At 28.3% G+C, this 27,968-nt stretch overlaps 1 protein-coding gene across 1 annotated transcript; it reads right to left on the bottom strand.

The window, feature by feature from the left end:
- Positions 1 to 68: 68 nt before the first annotated feature.
- LOC126896594 (uncharacterized) lies at positions 69 to 27,968 on the bottom strand. The gene is made up of 15 exons (XM_050669524.1): positions 27,644 to 27,968; positions 12,517 to 12,605; positions 7,330 to 7,462; positions 7,035 to 7,171; positions 6,604 to 6,725; positions 6,390 to 6,534; positions 6,190 to 6,302; positions 5,731 to 5,956; positions 4,978 to 5,094; positions 3,061 to 3,236; positions 2,658 to 2,791; positions 2,436 to 2,575; positions 2,149 to 2,375; positions 1,633 to 1,837; positions 69 to 1,179 (listed from the first exon to the last, which is right to left on the bottom strand). The coding sequence occupies exons 2-15, from the start codon at positions 12,590 to 12,592 to the stop codon at positions 1,028 to 1,030; spliced, it is 2,103 nt and encodes a 700-aa protein (XP_050525481.1). The 5' UTR covers positions 12,593 to 12,605; positions 27,644 to 27,968; the 3' UTR covers positions 69 to 1,027.

The raw sequence follows: 27,968 nt of genomic DNA, 5'->3' as shown, positions 1-27,968 counted from the left end.
TATATTAGCAGTTATAAATATTAAAATCCAACAATCTTCTTAAAAATAATAAAAAATTCTACATAAAATTGTAAAACAGTATAGTTTTTGTATTTGAATATTAAATTTTATTAATCATACAAAATTATTTTCCAAAATATTATTTATTTTTTTTATAAATAAATTGAGTAAAGAACTTAATTCTTCAATTATAAAACTACAATAAATAAAATATACTAGGGCTATTTAAAACTCATAAATTATCTATAATATCATTAATTATAAACTAAATATTTCCATTAAAATTGCACTTAAAAAAATTAGGCCATTAGAGAGCGCCTAATAAAAGTAAATACACAAAAATTTTTTACATTACTCAAAAATAAAAAGCAATACTTATCAAGAAGAGGAAAATCTTAATTTTATTTAAAATTTCAATATTTTTACTAAAGCTTGTTTTACTAATTACCTTAATGATTATTTTATAAAATTGATCAAGTTTCTCATCTTCATGATAAGTATTTGCTTTGAACTCACACAAGTGTAAAGTATCACATATAATTACACAAGTTATAATTATAATTAAATGTGATGACCAATAGTATATGTGCTAAAAATATGTGCAAAATAAATAGGCACAAAATTAATTTTATTTTACAACGTCTATTAGGATTTATATATACAAAATTAAAGTATTTCTGAGACGTCTTTAAATTTATACTAATATTACTTGTGCATTTTGTTTATAAAAAATAAGTTATATCAAATAACACATCTCAATTTGATGAGCTTTCAAACTAAAGGGCTACCATAATTAAAATACATAAATTGATCATTAAATAAAATACTTTATGACTTAACTGTAGGTAAATTGTTATGCTTGTAGTATGAAATCGTATCTAACGTTTATATATAAAACTTTGAATGTAAAATTTTCATTTTATATACTCTAATGGAATAATTGATCTACTAAAAATAGGTGTATTTTTTACATTAAGAGAAGTATTAGATTATTCATTATTGATTAATTTGTTCGCCTTAATTAGTACTACGCCATTATCTTTCTTGGAGTCATCCACTTCTTCATGTAATAACAAAACATGGTACTGACATAAATTAAAATGAGTAGCATACATGTAATTCCCAATGCGAGTACAGATGTTTTGGTGGGACAAGGTTCCACAATCGTAATTGTTTTGTCTAAAATTGTATAATTCAAAAAAAATTTAATTAATAATTAATTATTTTTTATTGTATAATAAATTTGAGTAAAGTTTAATTAGAATCAAATTAGTTAATAACTAAAATTCCTTCAGAAATTATATTGGTTCAAACTTTTCTATTTTAACTTTTAAATCCATTAGTAATGAACAGGAGGTACAGTAATTCAATTGAATATTTTTTTTATTATAATATTTTAGTCTCAAGTCATCTTACTATATTAGATTATTCTAGTCCCCCTAAAAATTTTACGAAAAATCGGCCTATAGACTAATATAGTCAATAGGAAAAAAAAAAAAAATAAGAGTAAGTTGAAGAACCATCACAAGGCGAATATTGTTGTAGTAAATACTAAATCAATATCAAAACTCTTAAATACTACAGTAGATATTTTTAATTAAAAATATTACAAACATAAGTAGTTACTCTTACCTTTACTAAAATCTGTAAATGAAGACTCACTACTTTTTAAAAATTGCGATTGTTTTTCATCGCCAAAATCTAAAACTAATATTTCTTGGCTTATTTGTGTCATATCATCACCGTTTTCGGACGTAGTATTATTATTGGTAGCGGCCACTGACCTCTTTCTTCGGCCCCAAGATTCAATCGAGTCTCTACCATACTCACATACAGCCTGCGCAAAAGTAAATTGGTTTTTATATTTAAATTATAATATTCTAAGAAAAAAATGCTAGCTAGTTCATGCATTTTTACTATAATTGTTTTATTATTACTAGTGTAAAATTGAACTCTTTAAATTAGAAATCAATACAGTGGCGTGCACTTCGTGATTTGGAATCAATGTTAAAATTTAAGTATTGTTAGTCAAATTATTAATTAAAATAAAAATTACCACCTTTTTAAAAAAAATGTATATTCATAAAATATCTAGCACCCAAATTTAGTCCAACAATCGAAAAATAAAATAATACAAATATTTATTACCGGTTCGCAAGGGCCCAAACAGTATTTTACGTTACATTGGAATATCACACCATACGATTCGGTGAACCGGAACGCTTCATAAATGGATTGCAGAGCATTGCCTTCAGGCGAAAATCCGGGAAAGATTGTAGGATCCACGGGGCACCCTTCGTCATCGATGATCTGGAACGTGCTTTTTGAGTCCTTAGCCATAGCAACACAACTTCTTGCAAAAATACCGTATGGCGCTGCAAAAATAAAATAAAACATGTCATGGACGACCAAAATAAAGTTAGCTGTATACTAACTGTCTTCGGGTATTTCGATTCTAAACGTCAGTTTATCTCCAATACGCACAGTTTCCACTTCTCTAGCCCTAGAATCTAAAATACGAATTCTTGGGGGTGGTGCTTCTGGAGCAGATGTAATGCTTATCATTTCTGGGTCTCTAAATTAGCCGAACAAACATAATGTAATTGCATATTGTTCATTCAATTATTCAGTGTAAGTGCATAAAATTTAAGTATTACCTAATTGGCATCATTCCAAACGTTATATTCTTAGACGACATGTCATATGTACATTTGACTTTATAAATTTTATCAGCTTTTGTCATTACAACGCTATGGTGTTGGAGAACGACAGTGTTAGAAAACACTCCAGTCTGCGAATGAACAAAATAATGAAGATTATTTATTTTTCTCATTATATAAATTTTTTTGTAATAGAAATTATATAAACACTCAAAGAGAACAAAGAACTGCGTAGTGTTAAATGGTACCTTACAACGATAAAATAGCAATTTAAAAATTAAGTCTCACAATTTAATATGCTGTATACTAATTTAGTTAACGGGAGTTTTATCACTATATAATTATATTTTTAATATTCTTTATAAACTCTTAATGTATGTTCTGTAACTTGTGCACTTACCACTGACTGAGTATTACAATCTTGTCCAGCCATCGTTAAGTCAAGTCGGAACTGATCGCTATTCAGTACGTCAATGTTACATGTTTCTGATCTACCCAAAGCATATATTCTGCCATTAAATGGTTTGTTGGTTCGAACTTGTACGGCTATTTTGGTATCTTTACAATGAACAGATACTGAAATATTTAAAAATGCACATTTAATTTTAAGTTTTATACAATTTTTTACGATAAAATTATAAGTAATTATATGTTCCCATGAGAATATCAAATATGAAATTTAAATTTACCGAGTCTCGAAATTTATTTGGTCAAATTAAAATAGTTTTTTTTAATTTTAATTATTTCGACACTTAAACATTTTAGTGCTAACACGCTAACGTTAAAAATATATTTGTTTATTAAAAACTAGATACATCAAAGTATAAAATTGGAATATTATCTTCTCTCAAAATTCCTACAGTTATTAAGTATGGTACGGTACTCTCCATAAACTAGTCTGTCACTTTCAATTACAGTTATTCGATAGACAACTAGTGTTAGCATAGAAAATCTTATAAAAAACCCAGGCTATTTTTTGACAAGTTTTCTTAAGCATAAAGAAATTTGAGTTTAAAAGTACGTTATTTTCATTTAAAATGACAAATTCTGCTCAAATCTTTTTATTAAAATAAATACTTAAAAACACTTCAATTAAAAATTACAATATTACAGTTTCGATGAAAACTTGAGAACCTATTAAATTTAACACAGTGTACTTATTTTTAGCTTCGATGCGAAGCTGAAAAGGTATTGGTTTTACTATGATTTGTTTTTTTTTTTTTTTTTTTGTGTCTGTTACCACTTTTTCTCAGCTCTCACCGAACCGATTTCTTTCAATGATACATCAAAAGATCACAAATCGTATCTAGTCAAAGACATTACCCTCTAAAATTGAAAAAAATTTATTCGTTCCCCGTAAATGGGGGAAACCTCCAAAAAAATTTAAAATCTAAAAATACAAATTTAAAAATCGCTAATTTTCGAAATGTTTTCAATTTTTTTTTACTTAAAATTGCCATACTTTTTTTAAAAATAACCAAATTAATATAATTTTTTTTATATAGATGCATGATATCATTAACTTTCATTTGGTAAATTTTTTTTTTATATGTGACCCTTTACTTGCTCACAAGGGGGGATTTAAAATGACAACTTTTTCACAAAAAATTAATTTTTTCAACTTGACTTTTGAAAATGTTCCAGAAGGTCTGACACTTTTATATATATCTTAAATTAAAGATAATGTAATATACTTTATCATGAAAAAAAAAAAAAATTTGGGCTTTATTTTATCTTTACGGTGAAAATGGCTACCGAATGATATTTTTGTGTGAAAATTTTCGATTTTGTATTTTACATTTTTAACTTTATTATGCTATAACTATTTGAAAAATGTATGGATCAACGTTATTTTTTTATGAGAAAGAATATTTTTTAATAATCCCTTTTTTCATTTGACATAATTTATCTTAATCAGGATATTAATAAGGAACTAGCAGATCATGTAGCTTTTGGAATAATCCACCAATTTTTTAAAATTAAAAACTATCTAAAGATTTGCATCGAAGCGTTTTTTCTTTTTGATAGTGATTTTAATCACTGTCAGATATCATTATACTTAATCCATCTATGCCACGTCACCACTGTGCCGCGACCCCCCTGTGCTGGGTTTTTTTTAATTGTCTTTGTCAATATAAAAAATAATTATTATTGAAGCCGGGGGTTTTTTTTTTCAAAGAACCGAATGAATCTGCTCGGGCAATAGATTGTTACAAACTGGTTGGTGATTATCATTATGAATCTGAATTACAAGAAATCAATATCGTAATCCGTTACCAAAAATAAATGTTTTCAATAAAAAGTTGTTAATACTTACCATCATAGCATGTGCCAGTTTTGTCACAATTTAAGTCAGTTCTAGTCAAGTTCAAATTCGGATCGTCTGTGCTTTCAAAAACTACTGGAAGCTGTTCATGTGGGGGTGTTGTTGATTCTTTAAAAAAATATATTACTTTTTAATAAATCTTATATCCATATATTTTAATATAAATAAATTATAATTAATAAAATCAATTATTGTAAAAAAATTATTCTGAATACTTTTTATATATATAGTGATTCCTTTCACATAACAAGAATAGTTGCACAGTTTATTGTATTTCGATTAACCAGTAGCAATTATCGATTTACAACCGAAAAAGGATGCAGTCTTTTAAAAATAAGTACGTGTTTTTCTGATCACCCACAAATAGCTGTAACTGCTTGAAAATCATATAATATAAAACGATTTTAACAAGTTTTTTTAATTTAATACATCTGATGATATAAAAAAAATTGGAGTTACCATTTGAAAATCGAAATTTGATAAGACTTTAGGGTATAAGGGATAATTGTAGAAAATTCATTTTTTGTGCAAAGGAGCTCAACCAAGAACCATTATTATTAAATGATAATAATTATGACTAACTAATGTTTTTAATGATATTTTGTAAAATATAATTAAGGAATCACCTGTATTACGTCATACGTTTATTTTTTAGAAATTATTAAATATATTAGAGAATAGTTAATTTAATAATGATCTATAAAGCAATCAATCCAGAGTAAACAACAGTAGTAAAACACTCACTCTCACAGTAATTTTCATAATAACTGCCTATTTTCTGGCCATCGTCAATCAACGGACGTTCGGCATTAAGATATGTGCTTGGTCCATCTGGCAAGGTCTTATGGTCCAAATGGAAGAGTTCACAGTTGTATGCTGTACCGACAGGAGGACCTTTATAAATGAACGATCGACACAAGAATTCATTTTCTATTTCACAAGCCAAACGACAAGCCGCTTCACTTGTCACCTATTAATGTTTGAAATACTTATTAATAGTTCAAAAAGTCAATTGAGGAATAGGTAACGTTAACTGTTTCGTACGGTTGTATAATGATTTACATAATCATTTCAAATGTTTAATCAATAAAAAAATATTCACGATGATTAATTTTCAATGTATGATAAGTAGATATTACTTATAAGTAGATATGTTTTAAAAATATATTAGTCAACTCCTAAATAAAACGTGTTAAAAATTACCTGCAATTCTTTATCGGTATAGTAATGCAAAGAAGCATATTGAGCTACTTTATCATCGGCCACACCAATTCTAGGCACTTGGAACACTCGATTTCCTTTACAAGCTTGATTGCCTAAAAACGTTAATAATAATAAATTAGTTTTATTATTATTATTTTTTAATTAGTGTAAGTTTTTATAGTTCAAATTTTTATATTTACCTTTGATACAAAGATTTTCAAAATAATCTACACCTTGCGCTTCGACAAATTGAACATACTGGCCGGTCGTTCTCCTATCTGAATCACTTAGATGGCATTGTAACGTCACGTAATTGTATTCCACGGAACGACAAACAAATCGATGCTGTTAATTTGATTATTAAAACAATTAATATTGAATTCATTAAATAAAGGACTTATATAAAATACTTACTTCGTTCAAACAAGCAGCGAGACAAGCTTCTTTTGTGGACGTATAAATCAACGCGTTGTCTAAGCCTCGAATCATTTTATTTGGAACTCGTTCGAATGCCCAAGGTCTAAGACATACGTTATCTGTAAAAATAATAGACAATAATTGAAGTAAAAAGTTATTAAAACATATAAAACACCAATAGTCGAAGAAATCAATAAATTTATTTTTAAACAATTGAATTTAAAATTTGAAAAATGTTATTTTCTTAATATAGCTGATTTAGGGATTCGTTGATAAATACTTATTTTAAAAGATCCGTTAGAATCTTTAATTTATCCAAAATAATGGGAGTTTTACTTTTAAGTTTTACATTTATCACATTTTTTCACAATACTTTGTTTACTTTTTTTTTTAACTTGTACTAGATTTGTATACATAATATAACTTACCCGATCTTATTTGCATTTTCACCATGTAATACATGTTAACAGACCGTTGTGGTACTGCTGCCGGATTATTGGCAGTAGTTTCATTTTGTAGCTGACAAACTGTCTCTTGTATTGGAGTTAGTGGATTTAAAACAAAACTGCAATTTAAATAAATAAATTTATTAGTTAAATTTTCACTATTTTGAAATTTCTTATCATTAGCAATAATAATTTTATTATAAAATGTGAGATGTAAAATTATTAAAATTGTATTTATAAAACACAATTATTCTAATTTTATGACAATTTTTTTTACCTAAACGATGCTGCTTGGCATTCTGGTTCCTCTCTACACCATCCTTGACATTCATAAAGTGTCAAATTTTTTACTGTGTAATATGTTGTACCTTTATAATCTAGTTCAGTGAGTTTTTCAAATGCACTACGACCTACAATAAAGAAAATAGTTATTTAAAACATAAAAGACATTGACCAACGTCACATGGTCCATTATTTATTTGAAATCGTTAAAAAATTACTGTCTAAACACGGTATGTCTCTTTTAATTTAATTATTCTATTAACTAGTTGAATAAATTATACTCGTTTGAACTCTCTGTTCTTTATGCTTGATTAGATAATAACGGATACTCAAATAATGATTAAATACACTCATAAGATATTTAATTTAGTATTTTTTAGTTAAAGTTCTAAAAAAATATCTTGCTTGTTCCTGTGGTACATTAAGTAAAATTAGTTTGTGAGTTATGGACAAATTCTAGAAATGAAGTAAATGAGTCGTCACTCAGAAATAAAATTATCAATTTCCTATTCATTGAAAATTAGGATAGTCGTATAATTATTGACGCCAAGGGCTAATGACATATTGACCCGAAAATTGCAATACAAATACATGACGTGTTATTATCTTAATTACTCCAAGTACTTATTGAATCTAACCAACCTTACTACATCACACACATTAGAGTTCGTTGATTCTTATTTACTGAAGTTCGTGTATTTAATTAATCAAACTAATTTGTCACTGACGACAAAAAAAAACAACTCAAAATAAGCTATAAAGACCTTTTTTAAAGTAAAAATAAACGAAAAGCAAAGGAATTAGATCTGCTTTACGCAAGTGTGATCTTGACATAGTACACCGACTTAATCGTTTCGGGAGAGTGATTATTATCTTCTGTGTTTGACGACTTTAACTTGGAATAATTTAACTAAAGTCAGATAAATTCACAACACTTAGATGAAGTGGTATAAACCAAAACAAACATGTTCTAATTTTTTATTACTAACGAACTATAATTGATTCATTATCTTAAATTTCAGTAACATGAATTAACCCATTTAACGGTATGGTTAGCGTTCATTATGTTCACATTAAAACACATAGTTTATTACAAACTAATTAAATTTAATCTTTTTTCTTAGCTACAGTAATTCAATGTATTAAATTAATAAAATTGTTTGTGTTGCATTAAAAATAGAACGCATAATGAACTTGACATAACAATTAACTGCAAAAATACCTAGAGTAATGTAATTTGTTATTATGATCTAGAAACATTTTCGTGTTTAACGTTGTAGTGAACGCACTAAAGCAATCAAATTTTACTCAATTTCAAAGCAAAAACAGCATTTCTATTTATAATGTGTTCATTAAACATAAATGCATGTTAGATATGTACTAAATATGTTTTTATATCAATTCCTATTTTCTTCAAGTAAAAATTACAAAACCCTGAAAGTAAATGACCCCTTTATTCTGAAAATGACTTAATTTAGTAAAATCTATTTTCCTATAATATTATTATACATAAAAATATTTTAAGTAAGGAATGAATTAAACACTTTTCGTGGTTCCTCTTTATCTTTTAATACATAAATTATGTTTTTCGACAAGTTTATAGTTCTAAGCCAATAAAATATTTATATTAATTTGTTTACGGTATTTCTATTTTAATTTATTATAATTTCGTATATATATATATATATATAAATATCAAAGAAAATTGCTTTTTAGCAGACAAGTTAATGCTAAACGGACATCAATTGCTCGCCACTGACAACTTTTTTCATTTTATAAATTATAAATACAATTTAATGACGTGTGCGAAATTGAAGTACGTTGTACGTGTTTATTTAATTCTTAAGTGTTGTAAAACTCGCCTGTCTGTTTACAGCGTTTTTTTGCATAAGTGAAAAATATTCATACCATATAAAAAATACGAATAATTATAACTAGCCCAACGTATGCTTCAATATAACATATAATATTTTAGGTCAGCAAAAATTTTGTTTTAAAGATTATTTTATGTTAACATCATAATTACTTTATATAGTAATTACTAATAAAGTATTAAATAATACTTTGATTCTTTTGATAATACAATGAAACCATTAAGTAAAAAAAAATGACATTAAAAAAAATAAGTTGACCATAATTTAAAACATAAGGAATGATAGTAGACATTTAATTTTACTCGTCGAGTTGCACAACATAAAATGTTTATTATTATAAAAAAAAGATTAGTTATCATATTTTAAAAATATTTGTAGTTACAAAATCACCTTGTATGAGGTAGAATGAATACTTAGTAACAACAATATTGTAATATTTTTTGGTAGGGTGGTAGTAAAATTTATTAATTGAAATTAAAAAAATCATTCTGAGAAATAACACTCAAGAAATCTGTAACTTAAATTACTATGAAATAATTAACTCTTAATCAAAATATTATGCTTAATATTTAATCTGTGCAAATTAGTTGTTAAATTTTTGAAAACCATTAAATGTAAACTGTATTTACGTGTATTCATTTTATACAACAAGTTTCTTACTTTGATTTTCAAGATTTATATTAATATATTCAAATTATGCTAAACATTAATATTAACGGTTGTTTCCCTCTTAATTTTTTTTTCTGTTCATTTAGATAGTATGCATATTATTTCTATAAAATCATTAAATTCAATGATATTAAACCTATCAAAAAATTCGATACCGTTGAACTGAATTCAAACAATTAACAATATAGATTATGAAACATGGTCAAGTGTGACCGATAAAACTATTTGTACATAGCTTTTTATACTAAAATATCTATTAAAATGTATAAAACTCGTTCTGTTATGGTAATTATAATATTTGTAAATAATCAGACAAACTACACTGAGTCTAATCGAACCGTAATGATCACAAACTCTGAACGATTCTTACAGAAAACAAGTAAATAAGCAGAATCATACCTTAAAAATATATATATCATTTCAAAGTGTTTTATTTTTAATTATAAATAAATTTATTTACATTTTTGTTTATTAATTGTTTTATCTAATACACGATTGCAAAAAAAGAAAAGAAATTATTATTTTATAAAGTAAAAATAAAATTAGACTTTTGTTTGATATTAGGACATGCATAAATGGTTAACCACTATAATGAGTTCGATTACCTCACTGAGTGATAAATTGTTTTTGATGTTTTTTCACTGATCTTCGTTAAAAATCCATTTCAATAAAAAAATAAAACTGTATAAAAAATAACATAATGTAAGATTTTGTATAATCTTTTTGGCCGTCGTTTGCCTAAAACCGATTCAGTAGAACTGCAAAGAAAAATAAAGCATTGACCGATGCGAAATTCAAGTGCCTTAGTCGATGGGTGTTAGAAGAACAGCTGTTCATGATACCTATCATTTGAATTACAGCGTTTTGTTCTCAAGAATATAGATAATTTTTTTTATGGATACATGTATTGTTGAAGTATCATGTAATATCCATCTAAGAATACTCTAAAATGCTGTGTAACACCAACTTGTAAATTTTTCATTCCAATAAATAAAACCTATGCATTAGACTAATTTTTATAAAAATATACATATTAAAATTGGTATTCTGGAATTAATACAACAAAATTTAATGTAAATCTTTGCCTGTAACACAAGTATACCCAAATTATTATTAGACAATACTTCTAAAACTAGACTGTTTTGTTATTATTTGAAAATGGGGTTGGCCGTTTTTAATTAAAACTAAAATTATGAGTATTTTTATGCAAAGATTTCAGAAAAATAAAATAAAACAAACGGGAAACGAGTATCTATGCCCTGACAATAAGTCATAAAAATATCTTAATTTAGGAAAATAGACCACTGCGATTAGATTGAGATTGCATAGAAGGTTAATAATACTGACTTTCTGTTTAAAAATAACAGTTCTATATTATATTAGAAAAAATATAATAATTGAATCCACCCACCATGTGCGTTCTAATTGAAGGGCCTTCTTTTCAAGAAACAAGTGATTGTTCGGAATTCGTGTTTGTTTCTGAGGTAATCGTTTCCCACGTGCATGCCATTAGAACATACATTCAAATAATGTGCGCATGTATTCATCCACACACAAATTATTTCCCGTTATAAAGTCATCAACAAACATTATAATCATCTCATCACCTAGTTTTTACAAATCTTTTGCAGTAATCACGATAATACAATCCTCCATAATAGTATTTATTTTTTTATGCATTATAAATCTAAAGGGCGGCTCTAAATAACTCGTCAGGACGAATCTCAATGTTACGCCTTCCATACAAATCATTACTCTCGAATTGTACAACAATAGCAATAGATGGCAAAAAAATCAAAAGCAATGTTATTTCATCGATCGCAGTTCGATCTCTTCGTGTCGTCCTACTGTCATTTATTCGCGCATTCAATACATGACAACTGTACTATGGATACAGTTGTCGCCGGTAATAAGCACAATTATTACAGTACAAGGTATTTGGGATTCGTTTCTTCTTCTCGGCAATATTCTTTTTCGCAGCATGTTTCACACGTCATATTACACACACAACTATTGAGAACTTTTTAATTAATGTATTATGTTATGATACGACCCATAACAGCTTGACCGTCGCCACCGCTACCCATATAATAACAATAGCTCATAAAATAACGCGACAATGTAATGTACAACAGTTACATTTGCTACTGAGTCTATATTAAAGTAATGTATATAGCTCAATATAATATTGTAAGGTGAGAAGTTACATACGTTAGAAAATGTTTCAAAACCAACAAAAAATGAATAATTTACTACAGAGTCTTCTAATTATTGAAGTTGAAAATGTATTATTCTAGTTTAATATTCCAATGTACTAACATATTTTATAAAAATTATTTGAAGTAATATAAATGGCTTATAGTCACAAAAAGTCGATTTACTATAAACACAAACGGATATGACATGTTTAAATTAAGTTTGCTAACCGTATAACTACTTCCCAACACAGATGACAAATTACTTGAAAAATGATTATCGTTTTCTTTAGTTATTACATTTGATGATAGCATGAATATTTTGTTTTTATTATTCTTATAGGCTAAACTTAATTAAGATTTTCATATCTGGTAGTTACCTATCTACTATTTTCATACATAAGAATAATTTGAGTTTTCTATTTTCCTAATTAGTGAACTTACCTAATATGCCTACAGTATTAGTAAAAAATAACACAGTGATCAGCCATCTCCGCCATAAACTACCGGTAGTTGACATATTCAACTGATTCCTGAAACAAAAAAACAAATTACGTTATTTATTACACTATAAAAATGAAAGATAAAGTTGATATGAACACTAAAATGGTTTGAAAACGTTTTAGACTAAAGTATTCCAAATTTATTCAGAGAAAAATGTATTTTCTATGGAAAACATTTGGTTAACTGTGATGAATAGCAGTTTATTTATTTTTTGTCAACTTTAAGAACCATATACGACATATTTTCGACTAAGGTTGCGTTAGAAACGGTAATAAAGTATACAACACTTTGCTTATTAAGGTCTAATTTCCTGTCTGCGACAGATCGAAGTAAAAAAAAAAAGAAAATAGCGACGGTGATTTGAATTACGGAAGACCGACAATGATGTACATGTGTTAAAAACTGCACTATTATTACTTATTGCTTTTTTTCTATCGCTATTATTTTTTATCCGTTGTTCCTACACGACTTCTCCTGGTTATCACGTTTATGTATAAAAACATGTATGTGGAATGTCTTTCGTACAGAAACTGTATAAATTGCAGCGAATCGTTACGGTGAGTTCATAGAACTATCTTTCGGTAAATTGACGGCTGCATGTCATTTTGTTATGTCCGTTTTCCTATTAACAATCGTCTACACAAGTCACATAAATTTTTATGGCGTCTTTTCAGTGTAGTTCACTTTAAACAAACACATAGTATATGTTATTATTTAAAAAAATCGAATCAATATTTAAAAGAACAATAGATTCACGATAATTTTTTATGGATATATGTTTTCGTACATTTTCATTAATATATCAACAAAAATGAAAATTTCGTGTATACTTTATATTTACTAATAATACAATTTTAACGGAGATTTAAAGAGCATCGAACTCAGAATCCAAGTCGATGTTTTACTGTTTACTATCAAAGTCACAGTGATACTGCTCGTCATATTGGTAAATGTTATATTACACACCTAAACATTATATAAATCCTAAAAAGTACATTATCAATTACGTTTTAGTAATAAATAAATAACTAACGTTCAGTAAAGATACTGTTTTACATTAAACGTTACGCGTTTCACGGTGAAAAAATATTATTTTTTAACAATTTCAAAATTTGAAATTAAGATTTAATCTTAACACGCCGATTTTCGACGATGTTATTAAGTTGAACTTGCGGCAAATTATAAACAAAATCGTTTTGTAACGTTTTCATGTGATTAATTGTGTTTGCTGGTCGGATGAGCAAAAATATATGAAGAAAATTATACATAAAAAACTCATTGATTCAAATGAAGAGGTACTACAATTACACCGACGACGGATTCGTCTTAGCGGATGTTGGCGGGTATGATGAATGAGTAAATTACAGTGATCAAAGAAAAGATTAAAGATGCACATGTAAAATATTATAATAGCCATTGACGGTGTCCAAGACGGATGAATATAACGGAGTGTGTCATGAGGTTGATGGTTAATGCAAGCGTGAATTAAAAATCATATTTATAATATCATATTTTACCCTGTTTCATTAGGCTCGTGTTTAAAACGAACTCTGATGAATAATACTCGATTACCGTTAAATCCAATAATATATTATTATTGTGTTTAAATCCTTTTAAAATCGTACCTACTCACTAAAGTCAACAAAAGCAAGTCACTTGAACGTCGTGGGCATTCTTCAAAGCGTAGTTTTAGAACCGTAACGTCGTTTTTACCCAAGTGCGTAGAAAATGTAAATAATAACAGCAATTAAGTTTGAGTTTATTGGACATAATTGTACACGGGCTGGTTTTATTTTTTTGCACTTTGTCGACGGGACGTGAAACTCACGGAACTGGGTCGGTGCATCAAGCCACTAAATACATGTGTAGCTTAAAGTGTCATGTTGAAGAGTTTAAATACCATATACGGTTTTATTAAATGACCCTATCTTTTTGATGAGCAAAAAAAATTAAAGTGCAGTTACTTCCATGATATTAACGACGATAAACAGCAATAATATTTTTTTATATCATGAATACAATTGTACGGCACAATTAACGTTTCATAAATGTGTCACAGAAAAAGCAATAAATATAGTTCTATACCCATCCTACTACAGCGATGTCAAATCACGAGTAGACATGCATAAAGTGTGTTTACCAAGTATTTAATTAAAAAAATATCAGACTCTATTTAACCTTATGCGTTATATAATGTAGTAATTTATTCGCCGTTGCGAAAACTTGAACTACATTAAATGTAGTTTTAAATTTTAAAATGACTATTTTTCAATGTTTTTTCTTTTATGATTTCTTCTGTGGATCTATGAAGTTGACCTGAATAATGAATATTTCTACATTGTAGCCAGAAGGAAATAGATGGATAGAAAATAAAATTAAGAAATAAAAAAACCACACAGTTTTTTCTGTTATATTTGATACGGTTAATTTTTTCTTATAACATTTAATAATCATGAATGATGGTAGATCTGACCGCTCATTTACAATACATTGTTTTACATTAGACATCAATACCATTAATCTGGCCGAGAAAGACCTAATTTTACTGAACGTTAAACTGAAAAGCATCTAAAAAATATATTTGATTTGAAACATTTTTGAACTAATAAAATTGTATAAGACTTTATAAGCTAACTCTGAAACTGACCTATGTTTGAACATGACTTAACTTTTTATTTTTAACAGTACACATTTGACTCTTCACAATTCTAATGATATATACAGTGGTGTTTTCAGAGGTATATGGCGTATACTTAATAACAATTTTATAACTAACGTATATCCTAAAAAAATTATACTAATGTACTATTTATATTAAAAGAATACAATCACAAATCAACGTGTACCCTAAAATAAAAAAAGGTTCTTTTTTTTTGCAAAAACACCACAGGATATATACATACATGTAAACCATGGAAATGGTTTCTATGAAATTCAATTAAGTTAAAAAAAAAACAGCTAATCTCGTAAAAATCAAAATCGTGGCGGTTCGATTTTCAGGGATGGAAATTAATGACACATTTTATTTAAATATGATCTTTTCGAATCGGAAATCGAGTTCATGCATACAAACTATACGTGCTATCCAATAACATCGGATATATCAATTTTTTTTTATATTTCAACGATCGATTGTCACATTCGATGCATGGAAAAACGGGTCATATACAAAAAAAGTGAACAATAAAAAAAAAAAAAGCAAAATCGAAAGATATTCGTCGTCGTGTTGATTTAATTAGATTTTCTCGATAGCCGCCACCGTGGCATTCGCAGCAGGGCAGAACCAAAAAAACCAGGGGCACGTAGTTCAATACCGTTGGCGCTGTTTTAATTTGACGAGGTCATCTGTGTTCGACGACTTGGAACAGATGGTATTCTGTTTCCCGTGGTTAAGCCTAGCAGACTCCGTGGAATTCAAACTCGAGAATACCTCCAGTGATCTACATATTTTATCCCTACACATTAATATTGTCCATTTGCGCGCATGGTGTGATTCGTGACGGTTTTTTTTTTTTTTTTTTTGGTAGTAGTGGTCACACGTATTGAACATATAAGCAGGCTACTGTTTTATACTTTTTAGTATTTAAAGCAACGGTATACCAGTGACAGAGTACGGCAAGTACTTAAATGTATATGTATGATTATAGAACTACATATACTTATTATATGTGCGTCTATTCGATGTCGGGATGAACATGAGAATAGTTTTTGTCTGCCAATTTTGCTTCACACGATAACTAAACGTTTTATTCTTCTGCGTGCAGCCCATGACGTGTTAATAGATCTTATGACAAAAATACAGTTATAATTTATAAGTTTATTGTATGGACGTATCACACAAAAGCATACACCCCGAGCAAATGCTTAAAAATTGTCCAGTATCTACAGAAACATTTTTTCCAAAAAAAATATTTTCTAATTATAATATTTATACTTAACTGTAGAAATGTTTACTATCTCAAATTGGTTGCTATTAAATAGCAAGTTCAAGAAAACACTCTGAATTGAAACGAAATCTCTGGACTATTATAATTACTCACATTAATATGTTAGTTTGAGTTAGTTCATTAGGTACCGATAACATCTTAATAGTTCGTAGAGGAAGATGCTGTTTTACTTTAAGTAATAAATCGCAAACTACATCATCACTAATTCGACAAATTTCAAGTATAACATAAAATGATTAATGTTTACTTTTTTTTGGAAATTCTTAGATTATTTTTCTTGGACATAATTATATTACAACTGTATCGGCATAAATCGAAAAGATTGCTTATTAAACTGAACAATTGATTAAAATACTAGTCTCAGGAGTTCAAACAAATGGAAAATTGAGAAAAAGTCATTAAAACGACAAAACTGCTGTTATATGAGATTACTAACTGCGATTTTTTTAAATTATATTCTTGAAAACAAAGAAGATAATTTCGTTGTAATAATCGAGTTAATGATATTTTAAAGTAATAATATATTACAAAACAGTCGGAGATTGAAAGCACATATGTAAAATTCTAATGATTCTAATGTTTTGTTGGCAATAATATTTTCATATACGGAAATAACCAATGACATGTCTACACATGGGTCTAGTGAGTTGAGCGTTTTTCTTGGCGTAACTAAAACTAGTAGTAACTTAATAAACCCAACGCATTATAAACTGATGTGGTCGCATTATCTTGCAAATTATTTTTATACCCACGATTCGTGATTCAATCTCAGCTGTATTTTATTTTTTCATTTTTCTCCACAATTTCAATTTATTTTCCACTATTATAATACAGCATCATCGATGTCCGGCGGCTATAGTCGTGCCGACACACTGAAGATCCCATCTCGGCATAAGCTCCGAGAAGATAATAATAATAATGCACGCGAGAAATATTACGGAACTCTGACTTTACGATTCCGGTACAGGAAAATATATTATGAAGTATTAACGTGAGAAAAGTTCATAAAATAAGATTTATACTATCGACAGAATAATACCTTTTTTGCGTTAATGAAGTGTAAAGTATGCAATGTTAATTACTTGCCCGATTAGTAAAAGAACGCTAATTTTGTTTTACGATGAAGATGTAATCAAACAACATAGTAATTATATCAAAACATAAAAGAAATATAATTATTGATACCGTAGGCATTGTATTATAAATCAGGTATAATTAAAAAACAACATTAACGCGCTGCATTATTAAGAAAAAATAACCATACTTTTTTATGGAAATCCTTGTGAATAATTTAACGAAAATTAAATTATGACTTGAGATTTCATTTTTACATGCATTTTATTTAATTCGTAATTTTTAGTTCTCTAGCTTCAAACTTGTTTGTCAACACACTTATTCAACATTAAAATATCATGTCAAGAAATTTTCTTTATCTTTGACTAATTATGTGTTAATCGTACCAACGAGCGTAGGGATTAGGCGAACATAACAGGGGGTTATTTGTGGAGAGGCCACTAGGGCATTTTCTTCAATGTAAATTTCGGAGCAGGGCAAATTAAGTAAGAAAAAGTCAAGATTTCTGTTTTTAAAAATAAAAAAGGCTGATAAAAATGTTTTTGGGGTTGCTAAATTCAAATTTGTTCAATATATTGAATTTTAGGAGGATGTTACAGAGAGTCTTTAATTAATTTTAGTAAAATATTGATGTAATATATCAAAATATATGTTATTCATTTCTTAATTTATTTTATCATTATAAAACTTCATTCTTTAAACTTGTATAAACGTAAAAAAATTGTGTTTTATTTATAATAAAATTGATTGAAAAAGAAAAATGATAAAGCTATTTTTTCAAAATAGTTTTTTTTATATATAAAATTAGTTTTATGGATAGATTATTGAGATAAATCTAACTCTGTGAAATGATCAAACATTTTCGCCGGTCTATTATAATTTAAAATGACGCCCCTGGAACACAACAAGCCGGATCGCAACATTTATTTTAGTTTTGAGCATCTTTATAAAAGAGTATTTATAATAATCTCCTGATATCATCAGCACGTATTTAACTGATAAACACATCGTATATAATTCAATACATAATAGCTATTTAAAATTAGCTGAAGTAAAAAATCGAAGTATTCTATTATTTTAATCACTAGTATTAACTACAGTAACGGGTTCTACGGTTTCGCGCGTGCACGTAGTGTGTCTCTCAAGCCTCTATTATTATTATCGCATGAGTGATTGTGCATAGATATCAATTGTGAGTCTCTTGCACGTTTACTGTACAATACAACCGGTGATTATTATGTGACATTCGGAGCGGAAAAACCATACGAGTAGCTGTTTTTTACTAACTACCGCTAAGAAAACAAACTTGAGTCCTTTTTTGAATCTGTTAAGCCTGCCATTTTCACGAAAGTTCAGAAAATGCCTAACTATCATTCCCACAAATTTTTTTTTTTTAGTTTTAAGAATCCTTTTAATGCACTTTTGGGCAATAACTACAAAACGCGTAACTAAAAGGATCCGTAAAGGTTAGAATACTGGGGAAATCGGTACACATTTAACAGAAGGTAAACATTTATGGTTGAGTAAATTATTTAATTTTTGATGAATATAACTTTACCCAACACTTCTGAAATGGAATTTTAGATACGTGACTGGAAGGTACTGAGAAATTTTTATATTTCAATTGTCAATGTTCTACTAAATTGTCATTTAAATATATGTCATTAAATTGCGTGTTAAGTCAATTGAAATACAATACGATATTAAAATGTTTAAACCTATAAGAAAAATAGAACACAGTTTTAAGACTTTCTAGACTAATTATTAAAAATTATCCATATAATTATTCTTAAAGAAATCAATAAACGTTTTGACTTTTAAAAGCATTTATCATTTATGCGGATGATTTGGCATAGATCTCACGGTGGATTAGCCACAGACTGTTTTATTGTGTATCATCAGAACGACCGTATTCTAATAATATGGGCGAAGGCCTTGAGGTCGGCGGGTTCCAAATGTGTCTATCATTTTTCTTAGCTGCGTGACAAATTAATCTGATTCAAAAATATTTCGCTCAATTCATACTATCACTTCTATAGGCACCTCATAAACAGATCCGTTATTAAACAGTAGTTAATTTACGGTAGACGGCTGTATAACAATCGTCTATACGAGTCTAATGTCTTTTTTATTTCTTCTTTCGTTTATTAGGTCAATATGTTCGGGTAGATATGTCAGAAACGTGACTGAAGTGACTTCTAACATTGCGAATCCATTTTATAATAATGCTCGTAAAAACTAAATATTTCAAAAATAACGAAATAATCTCAAACATAAAGAAATGGTAGAACGTTTAATGTTACAAATAGAAAATTGAGATTACTATTGACAAGTGTGATAGGCACAGGTTTATTACTACTATTTGTGCAACTACCGAAGAGCCAACTAAACACTTATGTAGATTAAAATTATAATGAAATATTTTTTCTTAGTACTCCGCATGAGTATATTTTATTAAGAAAAGACAAAAAAATTAACTCAATACACTTTTTTATTGAAGCTCTTTCGTTGTAAAATACAGTATAATTTTGGTTCAATCAAAGCAACTGCAAATTATGTTTATTATTTCTCATTATAAGGCTACAAAATTATTGCTAATTATGTTTTATTATGACCCAGAAATCGACTTCATTAACATCACGTCAGGATTCTCCAGCTCAATTTTTACAAAAAGAAATGAATTCTATGTAAAATATCATAACGGATGATTACGATTGTGAGACTCGTTGTTTTTACAGCACAAAGGTTGTCTGTCATAAATAAAACGAAGAAAGTAAAACGCCCCGGATTATTTTGCTAGACGATATTTTTTATTTATCACGGCAGACGCATTAAATTGTCACGCAAACTCTACTCAAACTATAATATGCAACTGCGATGACCTAAATAATGAATAGATTCTAAACATAATAGAAAAGAAAAATAGAAAAATCATGCAGTATACTTCTGCTATGTTAGTTCCTAATTTAAAATAGCAATATATAATCATATTCATCAATGATTAATATGTGTTTAAGAAAATTATTTTAAGAACTATACAAAATAAACATAAGTATATATTAAAATAAAAAAAATTGTTACTAAAACAAATTAACTTAAGTACATTGTCAAAATATCAATGGTGGATAAAAGTTTAAAATTTTATTGAAGAACTCGGTTCAATGCAAATTCATTTTTTTTTCTATAGTAAAACAGTATAAATGACTTATCTAAGATATGAAAATATATGTTTACACTAATTGATTCGAATTCGCTTTAAATTACAAATTATAACACCTCGTAAATATGTTAAAATTTAATGAAACAAATAATTGGTGCGAACTCAGTAGTCAAAGTTAAAAATACAAATTCCAACGTGTCTGTGTTAACCTTTCAAACTATGTAAGTCTGTACGTGTCATTACAAATGCATTGTCACCAATTGATGTGTTATTATTTTGCAGTTCTTTTAGAGGTAGTGGGCTTACGATGACTTGGTCTTAACCCTTTTTGTTGCACGTAGAAGTAATCATTAACGGCGTATAGAAGCATTCAAAAGTTGATTTTTCAAAAGGATTATACGCGGTAGTTTAACGTCAGTACTTATCGTTTTTGTAGAGTCATTGCCGGCCGCGCTGACGAAAATTCTTTTTCCGGCTGATGGCTTGACGATGTCCAGCTAGAAGTCGTTTGAAAAAATGCACGCGCGTTAAATTAGCGGCGGTCATAGCACATGTTACAAAACCGAATAAAACGTCGATTTTTCCCACAAGAATCAATGTATAACAATTCTGACGGACGTTAACCCCATCTGAAGGTGTGCCCGTCCATCTGCAACTATTTCATAACATTATTATGCGACCGTACGAAAAGTGTTCTATAAATAAACAGTCTTGTACATTGTTGTTATTAATGTCATTAAACAGTTCGACAGTACACGTACTTCGCACGCCGACGCAGTGCCCTGTCGTTGCACCTTATGTTGAAACTATCGAATTGGCGCTATTGTCAATAGAGGCGTTTGATAGTAAATCAACCGGAGTAAGATGATTGGCCGGAAAATAGCTTTGTGAAAACGTTGCTCTTGTGCTCCTAAAGAAAATCCGTTTATTTCGCTAAAATTTTGTATAACCTGCAGATACCCCGACGACAAACAACCGGCACTTACTTAATAATTATTACCTCAACTCATCCCAACCCAACGAAGTCAATGACATCAATTTCACCGCTTCTACACGACCTTGGGTTTTGCTTAGACACTTTGCAAGTAATCGCTGGCGTACAAAGAAAATTACAAATAACCGCAATCCAACATCAGTAACATATCGCTAATCTTATCGCCCGTGTAACGCAATAAATAACATGTCCGTCTTAAGTAGGAAGCTAAAATATCAGTCCCGCGGCTTTTGTCTATCGAGACCAAGAGAACGATTCGGAATTCGATAATAGCCGCGTAGAGATCTTCTTGTTTTCGCATAACTTGGGAATATTTATTGTAAGCCATATTCATTGACCAACAAGAATTTCAAAGAAAAGTTTCCTTTTCCAATGCAAATTCTACGAGTAAATTTTATGTTAATGGAGACATTGTTTGCTATTTATAGAATTATATTTTAACTTAAAACAAAGCAAATGTCATTGATAAAGGTCTTAGAGGGCAAAAATGTTAGACACTTCTATAATGGTATAAAAGCGTTCGGTTGAGTCCAGAGAAATGCTTCAAGAAATAAGGAAAACAATTGGCAGTACTTGTTAAGATAGACAAAAGAAGTTACGATACAATCCTATACGATATTTGATTATAATTATCGTAGAAGTAATTATCTGCTTAATAGACTATTTTTCAGTGATTATGACGTACCGTTCTTTAAATGAATTACATAAACTAATTACTATTATGAACATTGTGATTAAAATTTAAGGTACAAATTATATACCAAAAATAAAAAAATTACTATCATTTAATGTAGTAGATTACAAGAGATAAACTACTCTAGCGAAAATGTATAGGAAAAGTTAGCATATCGGCCAATTGTATGATAATCCTTTAAAAATTTCCTTGTTATCAATAATGAACAAGAATATCATCATTTTAATCGAACTCTACATTAGCCCACACTAATGATACATTTCATTACTGTAGTGATCATTAAGTACTCTGAATAAGCTAAGCCAAAAGTATTTACTTTTGAATACTTTACGAAGAATGATAGATGATAATGTTTTGTAGAGTGAGAAATAAATTGCACATTGTACTAAAAAACATTCGGTTTTTCTGTATGTCGAATGTAACAAACCATAACCAACCTACTTAACCCACATGCTACTATGTTATTTTTTCCTTTCCGTATTTTATATTTTTGATACTGTACTTAATATTAATAAAAATGAATTTTAAACTGGTCTAATGATTTTTGTCATGTTCTCTATCGTAATGACACAGTGTGTCATTGACACACCCTCTCTTGTCTGGTTTTTATTAATAATATTAATATTATATTTCATATCTAACTGATGGGTATTTTATACTTGTCAAGAACTCAACATTTTATAACTGATGACAATATTTACTTATTATAGGTAATCATATATTTATATATGTTTTATAAATATTTAACTTTCTCGTCAAAAATTAGTTATTTTTTACTACCAAATTACTCTATTATATGAGTAATATCAAAAAATTAGTCAGTAAAAAATTTTAATTTAACTATTTAATTCACCAAATAATTATTAATTTATCGCATGGTATATTTAATAAAAAAAAACTATTAATGGTATAAAAAAAATGGAAATAAATATTTTATGCTTGGAAAATATATTTTTTTTTATCGTAATATATTCATCGAATATATTAATTACAAATGTATTTATAATTTTAAATTATATTATGTATATAGGAAGCTAGTTTATTCTTTTTACATTTAAACCAAACAAAAAATAGATTCTTAAGTGTTTACATTTACGTGAGAAGTAAAAAACAAACTTGTGACTTACCCGGGTTTCATTTTTAAGTAAATCTCATAATTTTATGAATAATTGCTACGCCAAGAAAACTCGGTTATATTTATTGTCGATTGAAAAAAATATTGGTAAAAGGAAAAATTTTAAACTAGTCTATATTCGAAATCAAAGAAAGTATTGTTGTCAATAATTGAGTTATGAAAATGCACGTTATCTGTTAAAAGTACTCATTTTTTGTAACCAAATCGCCGAATCAAGATTATCGTGTAAGTGCAGATTAAAAAAAATAGTTCTACACCAAAATAATATTCAGGGCAATCGTTTGTCCGAAACTGATTGTATTAGCCTTGATTTTATCTTTACAATAATAAGAATAAAAAGAATCGAATAAACTATTTGTCTGAAAAATGAAACGAAATACTAGTTCAACATGAGATTTTTTTTTATTTTAATCATAAAACTTTGTAAATAACTTTTTTTTTGCCAAAATTCCTTATACGCCGCCCCTGTTGAATATATTTGAAAAGTCATCAATACAGAGACATTTTTTAAAGATTAATGTTTTACAAAGTAATAATTACAATGAAAAACATTATATGTAATTAATGAAATATGTGAATGTATTGGATGTTAAGTTACTTGGCTTGGACATAAATAGATTAAACTTAATATATGATCCCGTTACTTGTCTTGTACAAACTCATACATTTACTCAGATAAATCAATTGACTTCTAGACACACAACTGGTTTCATTATTGTTTTAAATAACTTCTTGAGGTACATAATTCTATTAAAAACATAGAACGCTAAAATAATAATAAAAGAAGATGAAACATTGAAAATATCACAAAAAAAATGACAAGAAAATTCAAACATTGTTTTGTGAATACTGTAGTAGGTATGGCAAATGTGAAACATATTACAAATTTGAAGTGTTCATATGTGGATATGATCCTCCCGCAAAAACTATTTCCTTTTAAATATTAGATACTTTAACATACGGAAATAGACGGACACGACTTAAACGTAACGGGACCCATAGCATCACAACAGGTTTACAACACCGAGCGCCATGAACCATGCAATTATCCCAACGGATGCGTTTAAAGTTCTACTCGTATAATGATATGTGAAGGAGCCCATTGAAAAATAGGAAACCGGTTTATTTTTACTGTTTTGTTTTAGTCTTACTTAATATAATATTAGCTTCTATGAATTTTTTCTTAAAATAGTCCTAAATTATATTTTTAAACTAATATACTTTATAATTATTTAAACACTCACGAAGATTTTCTGATTGTCATATTCCTTAATTCGACATCTACATTCAATACTCATAGCCGTGGACACAGACTACACAACTGATCGCTTATTTCTAAAAAACAATTCGTCTGCTCCAGCATTTTTAACACCTGGATACACACGTGTCGACATAGTTCCACAATTCATGGTACTTATAATAAGTCAGTAGGTACATGAGTTTGTTTTTTGTTTACGGACCTATGTGTTATGAATTAATGATGATCTAGCTCATTACTGGAGTATAGAAATGCACATTTCTATTCCCTTAAAGCAAATTTGTTGTAAAAATACAGAAAGACGGATTATTTAAGTAGTAAAAAAAAAACTGTGAACTTCGAAAGCGTATAATCATTGTAAACTTTATTTTATTCAATATCAAATTTATATATTTAAATATATTTTTATTTGATTTATAAGTGTAATATGTTTTTTCAATTATAAGCAAACAAACGTATACCACAAACCACAAAGTTATTGATTGAACACTTTACTTGTACTTCGAATTGTTTAAACTTAGTCATTCACAAGAACGATACCACAAAACGGTAAATATTAATTTTGATCGTTCAATAAATCTAATCGTAATATCAACGTTTGTTCATTGCTTGTGTTTTGGTTTATATTTTTTACTTTTTAACTCATTATGTAACTATAAGTTACAGAGAAATAGGGCTGCTTTGCATCAAAATAAAAATACTTAATATTTAGACATTGTGTGTAATAAGTTTACAATGGCATATTTCTATCTCTACTCTACTTTTTAAGAACTTTAAGTGCAATGTTATACTTAAGATACTAAGTTACCCAATTTTATGGTATTTCATTGGAAAAAATAAAAATAAATTTAGAAAAAAAGAAGTTTTGATCGGAGAGAAATTTAGAATTGGGTATAAAACTATTAATAAAAATATATGTTTTTTTTAATGAATTTGAGTCAGCTTTGGTTATATATTCAATAAAATAATTTATATTTTAAGATTTTTAAAATGTAAAATCAATAACACGTTATTATATTTTTATCTTAAACACGGCATCGGTATTACGCTCCTAAAAAAAAACACTTCGTCTTATTATCCGCAGGGAATGTCTAAATGAATTCTTGGACCACGGAATATTTAAGTAATGAATCATTCTGTGAGTTTGCTTTGGTATATGAGGGTAAGAAAAAACATGTTAGTAAATATAATAACAATAATTATATGCCTAAAGTCATTTTTTCCCCAAAAAAATCATTAATTCTCTGGAAACGAAATTGTCCACTAGGCTATATGAACAAATACAGTTGTGGTTTTTTATTATGCATTACTTTGTATACACACCGAAAACGATTGTTTGAAGTACAAAGAGCTAATGCATTCATATATTATGTTTCTACCGAACGGTATGTGTTCTCAATTATAATATTCTCTTCCGAACTGTAAATAAATGCAAACTGTACAATAGAGACGAATGAGAATCATCACAAGTATGGAATACAAAAACTGTAGGTACTACTTCTGAAAATGTTTTTTTAATAGTTTACCTTGTAATTATTCAGATTTCTTACAATTATAGCCTTTTTATTAAAAAATATTTTTCTAGTCTGGTATACAAGTGCAGCTTAAGGTTAATGATCTCCGCTTTGATAATGTTAATTTATACACATGGAATAACACTATCCTATTAAAACATGCATTTTTGCTCACTCTATTCCTTGACCGCCGTAGTCAGTAGGTCAACTATTACAGTATACAGTTTTGCAGATCACATAAACGATATGGTGTATTCGGTACGAGATAATATCATTGGAGACGGTATTATATATTTGACTCTAACATATGCTACGATATTATTAATAAATAATACCACAATATACTTAGTATGGATAGTGGATAGACAATAGAAAGTGTTCCGGATAGCGACGACATAATCGAATTTTAATTTGCACTCTTAGTTGACATATGTGGGTGACGACCACGATGAGGGCGTGTACAAACAGTGTGTGTTATCAAAAGTTAAGTACGGAATTTAGTGTAGGTCAACCGCGTATTCATTTTTTTTTTCATTTCCGCCGTTTAACAAATTGATAAAGATATGGGACAAATTTTGGATGATTTATGAGAAATAATTAATAGCCAATTTTCATATCATTTATAAATAAAAAATAAAATTATATATTTCCGTTTAAAATTTGAATAAATAATTTGTAACCAAAATCCTTGGAAACTTTACCGTTAACTTGCTTAGTGGTTCCCATGTAATAGCTGTGTGAAGATCGCCACCAATAAAGAGTCATTAATAACTTTTCAAAATTAACGTCAAACATTGAACTAACGTAAAATTTCATTTTTTCCCCTCTCTCGACTCCCCCACAAAATAAAACAATCTGAATGATTTATAATTCTAATCAGTTGTTAATTTAAACCTATTAATTTTACATTTAAATATATAATATAATATATTGTAATACTTATAGCTTACTAATGGTAGCTTATATTTTTCAGTCGATTGTTAAATATCACAATAATAACCCCAAAAAATACTTTTCTTGTACTCTTTTTATGGAGCACAGAATTTGTCATCACTAAAAATTGTTAATATTTGCAAATAGTAAATTAATATCAATTTTAATTTATGACACATGCGTTTATATTTTATAATTAAATTAACAACTAAATCATATTCCTAAGAAATTTTTTGTTTCTTCAGGAAAATGTACAACTAAAACTTTAATCAAACAAGTCGATCAAACAGTAAAAAAAAATCAATTTAGTCTGCTTAATTAAATTTCAATAAGTTTTTTATGTATTTTATGTACTTACGGTTCTACTCTGCGTATGATCAACGCTGCTTAAATAGCCCAGCTGTTTCTCGATAAAAATAATGGAATTTTCTTAAATGAATTCGCCACTAATTCAGTTGGTGTCACGAAATAACGTGTACTTGATTTTACTGCACGGAATTTGCACTTAATGTAAATATGAACAACTCGAATGACACGAACGAACCTGTAACCGGTCGACAAACACGACGCGGAAGCGTTAAAGTCTCTGGGTCGTGGCACGTCAGAAATAACAGTATAGTAGAAGTGATTACACCTGTGAGCGACCTGACATCGGTCAAGGACTGGTGAACTGCACTGCGTCC

The sequence above is a fragment of the Daktulosphaira vitifoliae genome, unplaced genomic scaffold, assembly GCF_025091365.1.
Source record: "Daktulosphaira vitifoliae isolate Bord-2020 unplaced genomic scaffold, ASM2509136v1 Scaffold_1, whole genome shotgun sequence".
Lineage (NCBI taxonomy): Eukaryota > Metazoa > Arthropoda > Insecta > Hemiptera > Phylloxeridae > Daktulosphaira > Daktulosphaira vitifoliae.
This window is presented reverse-complemented; position numbering and strand designations above follow the sequence as displayed.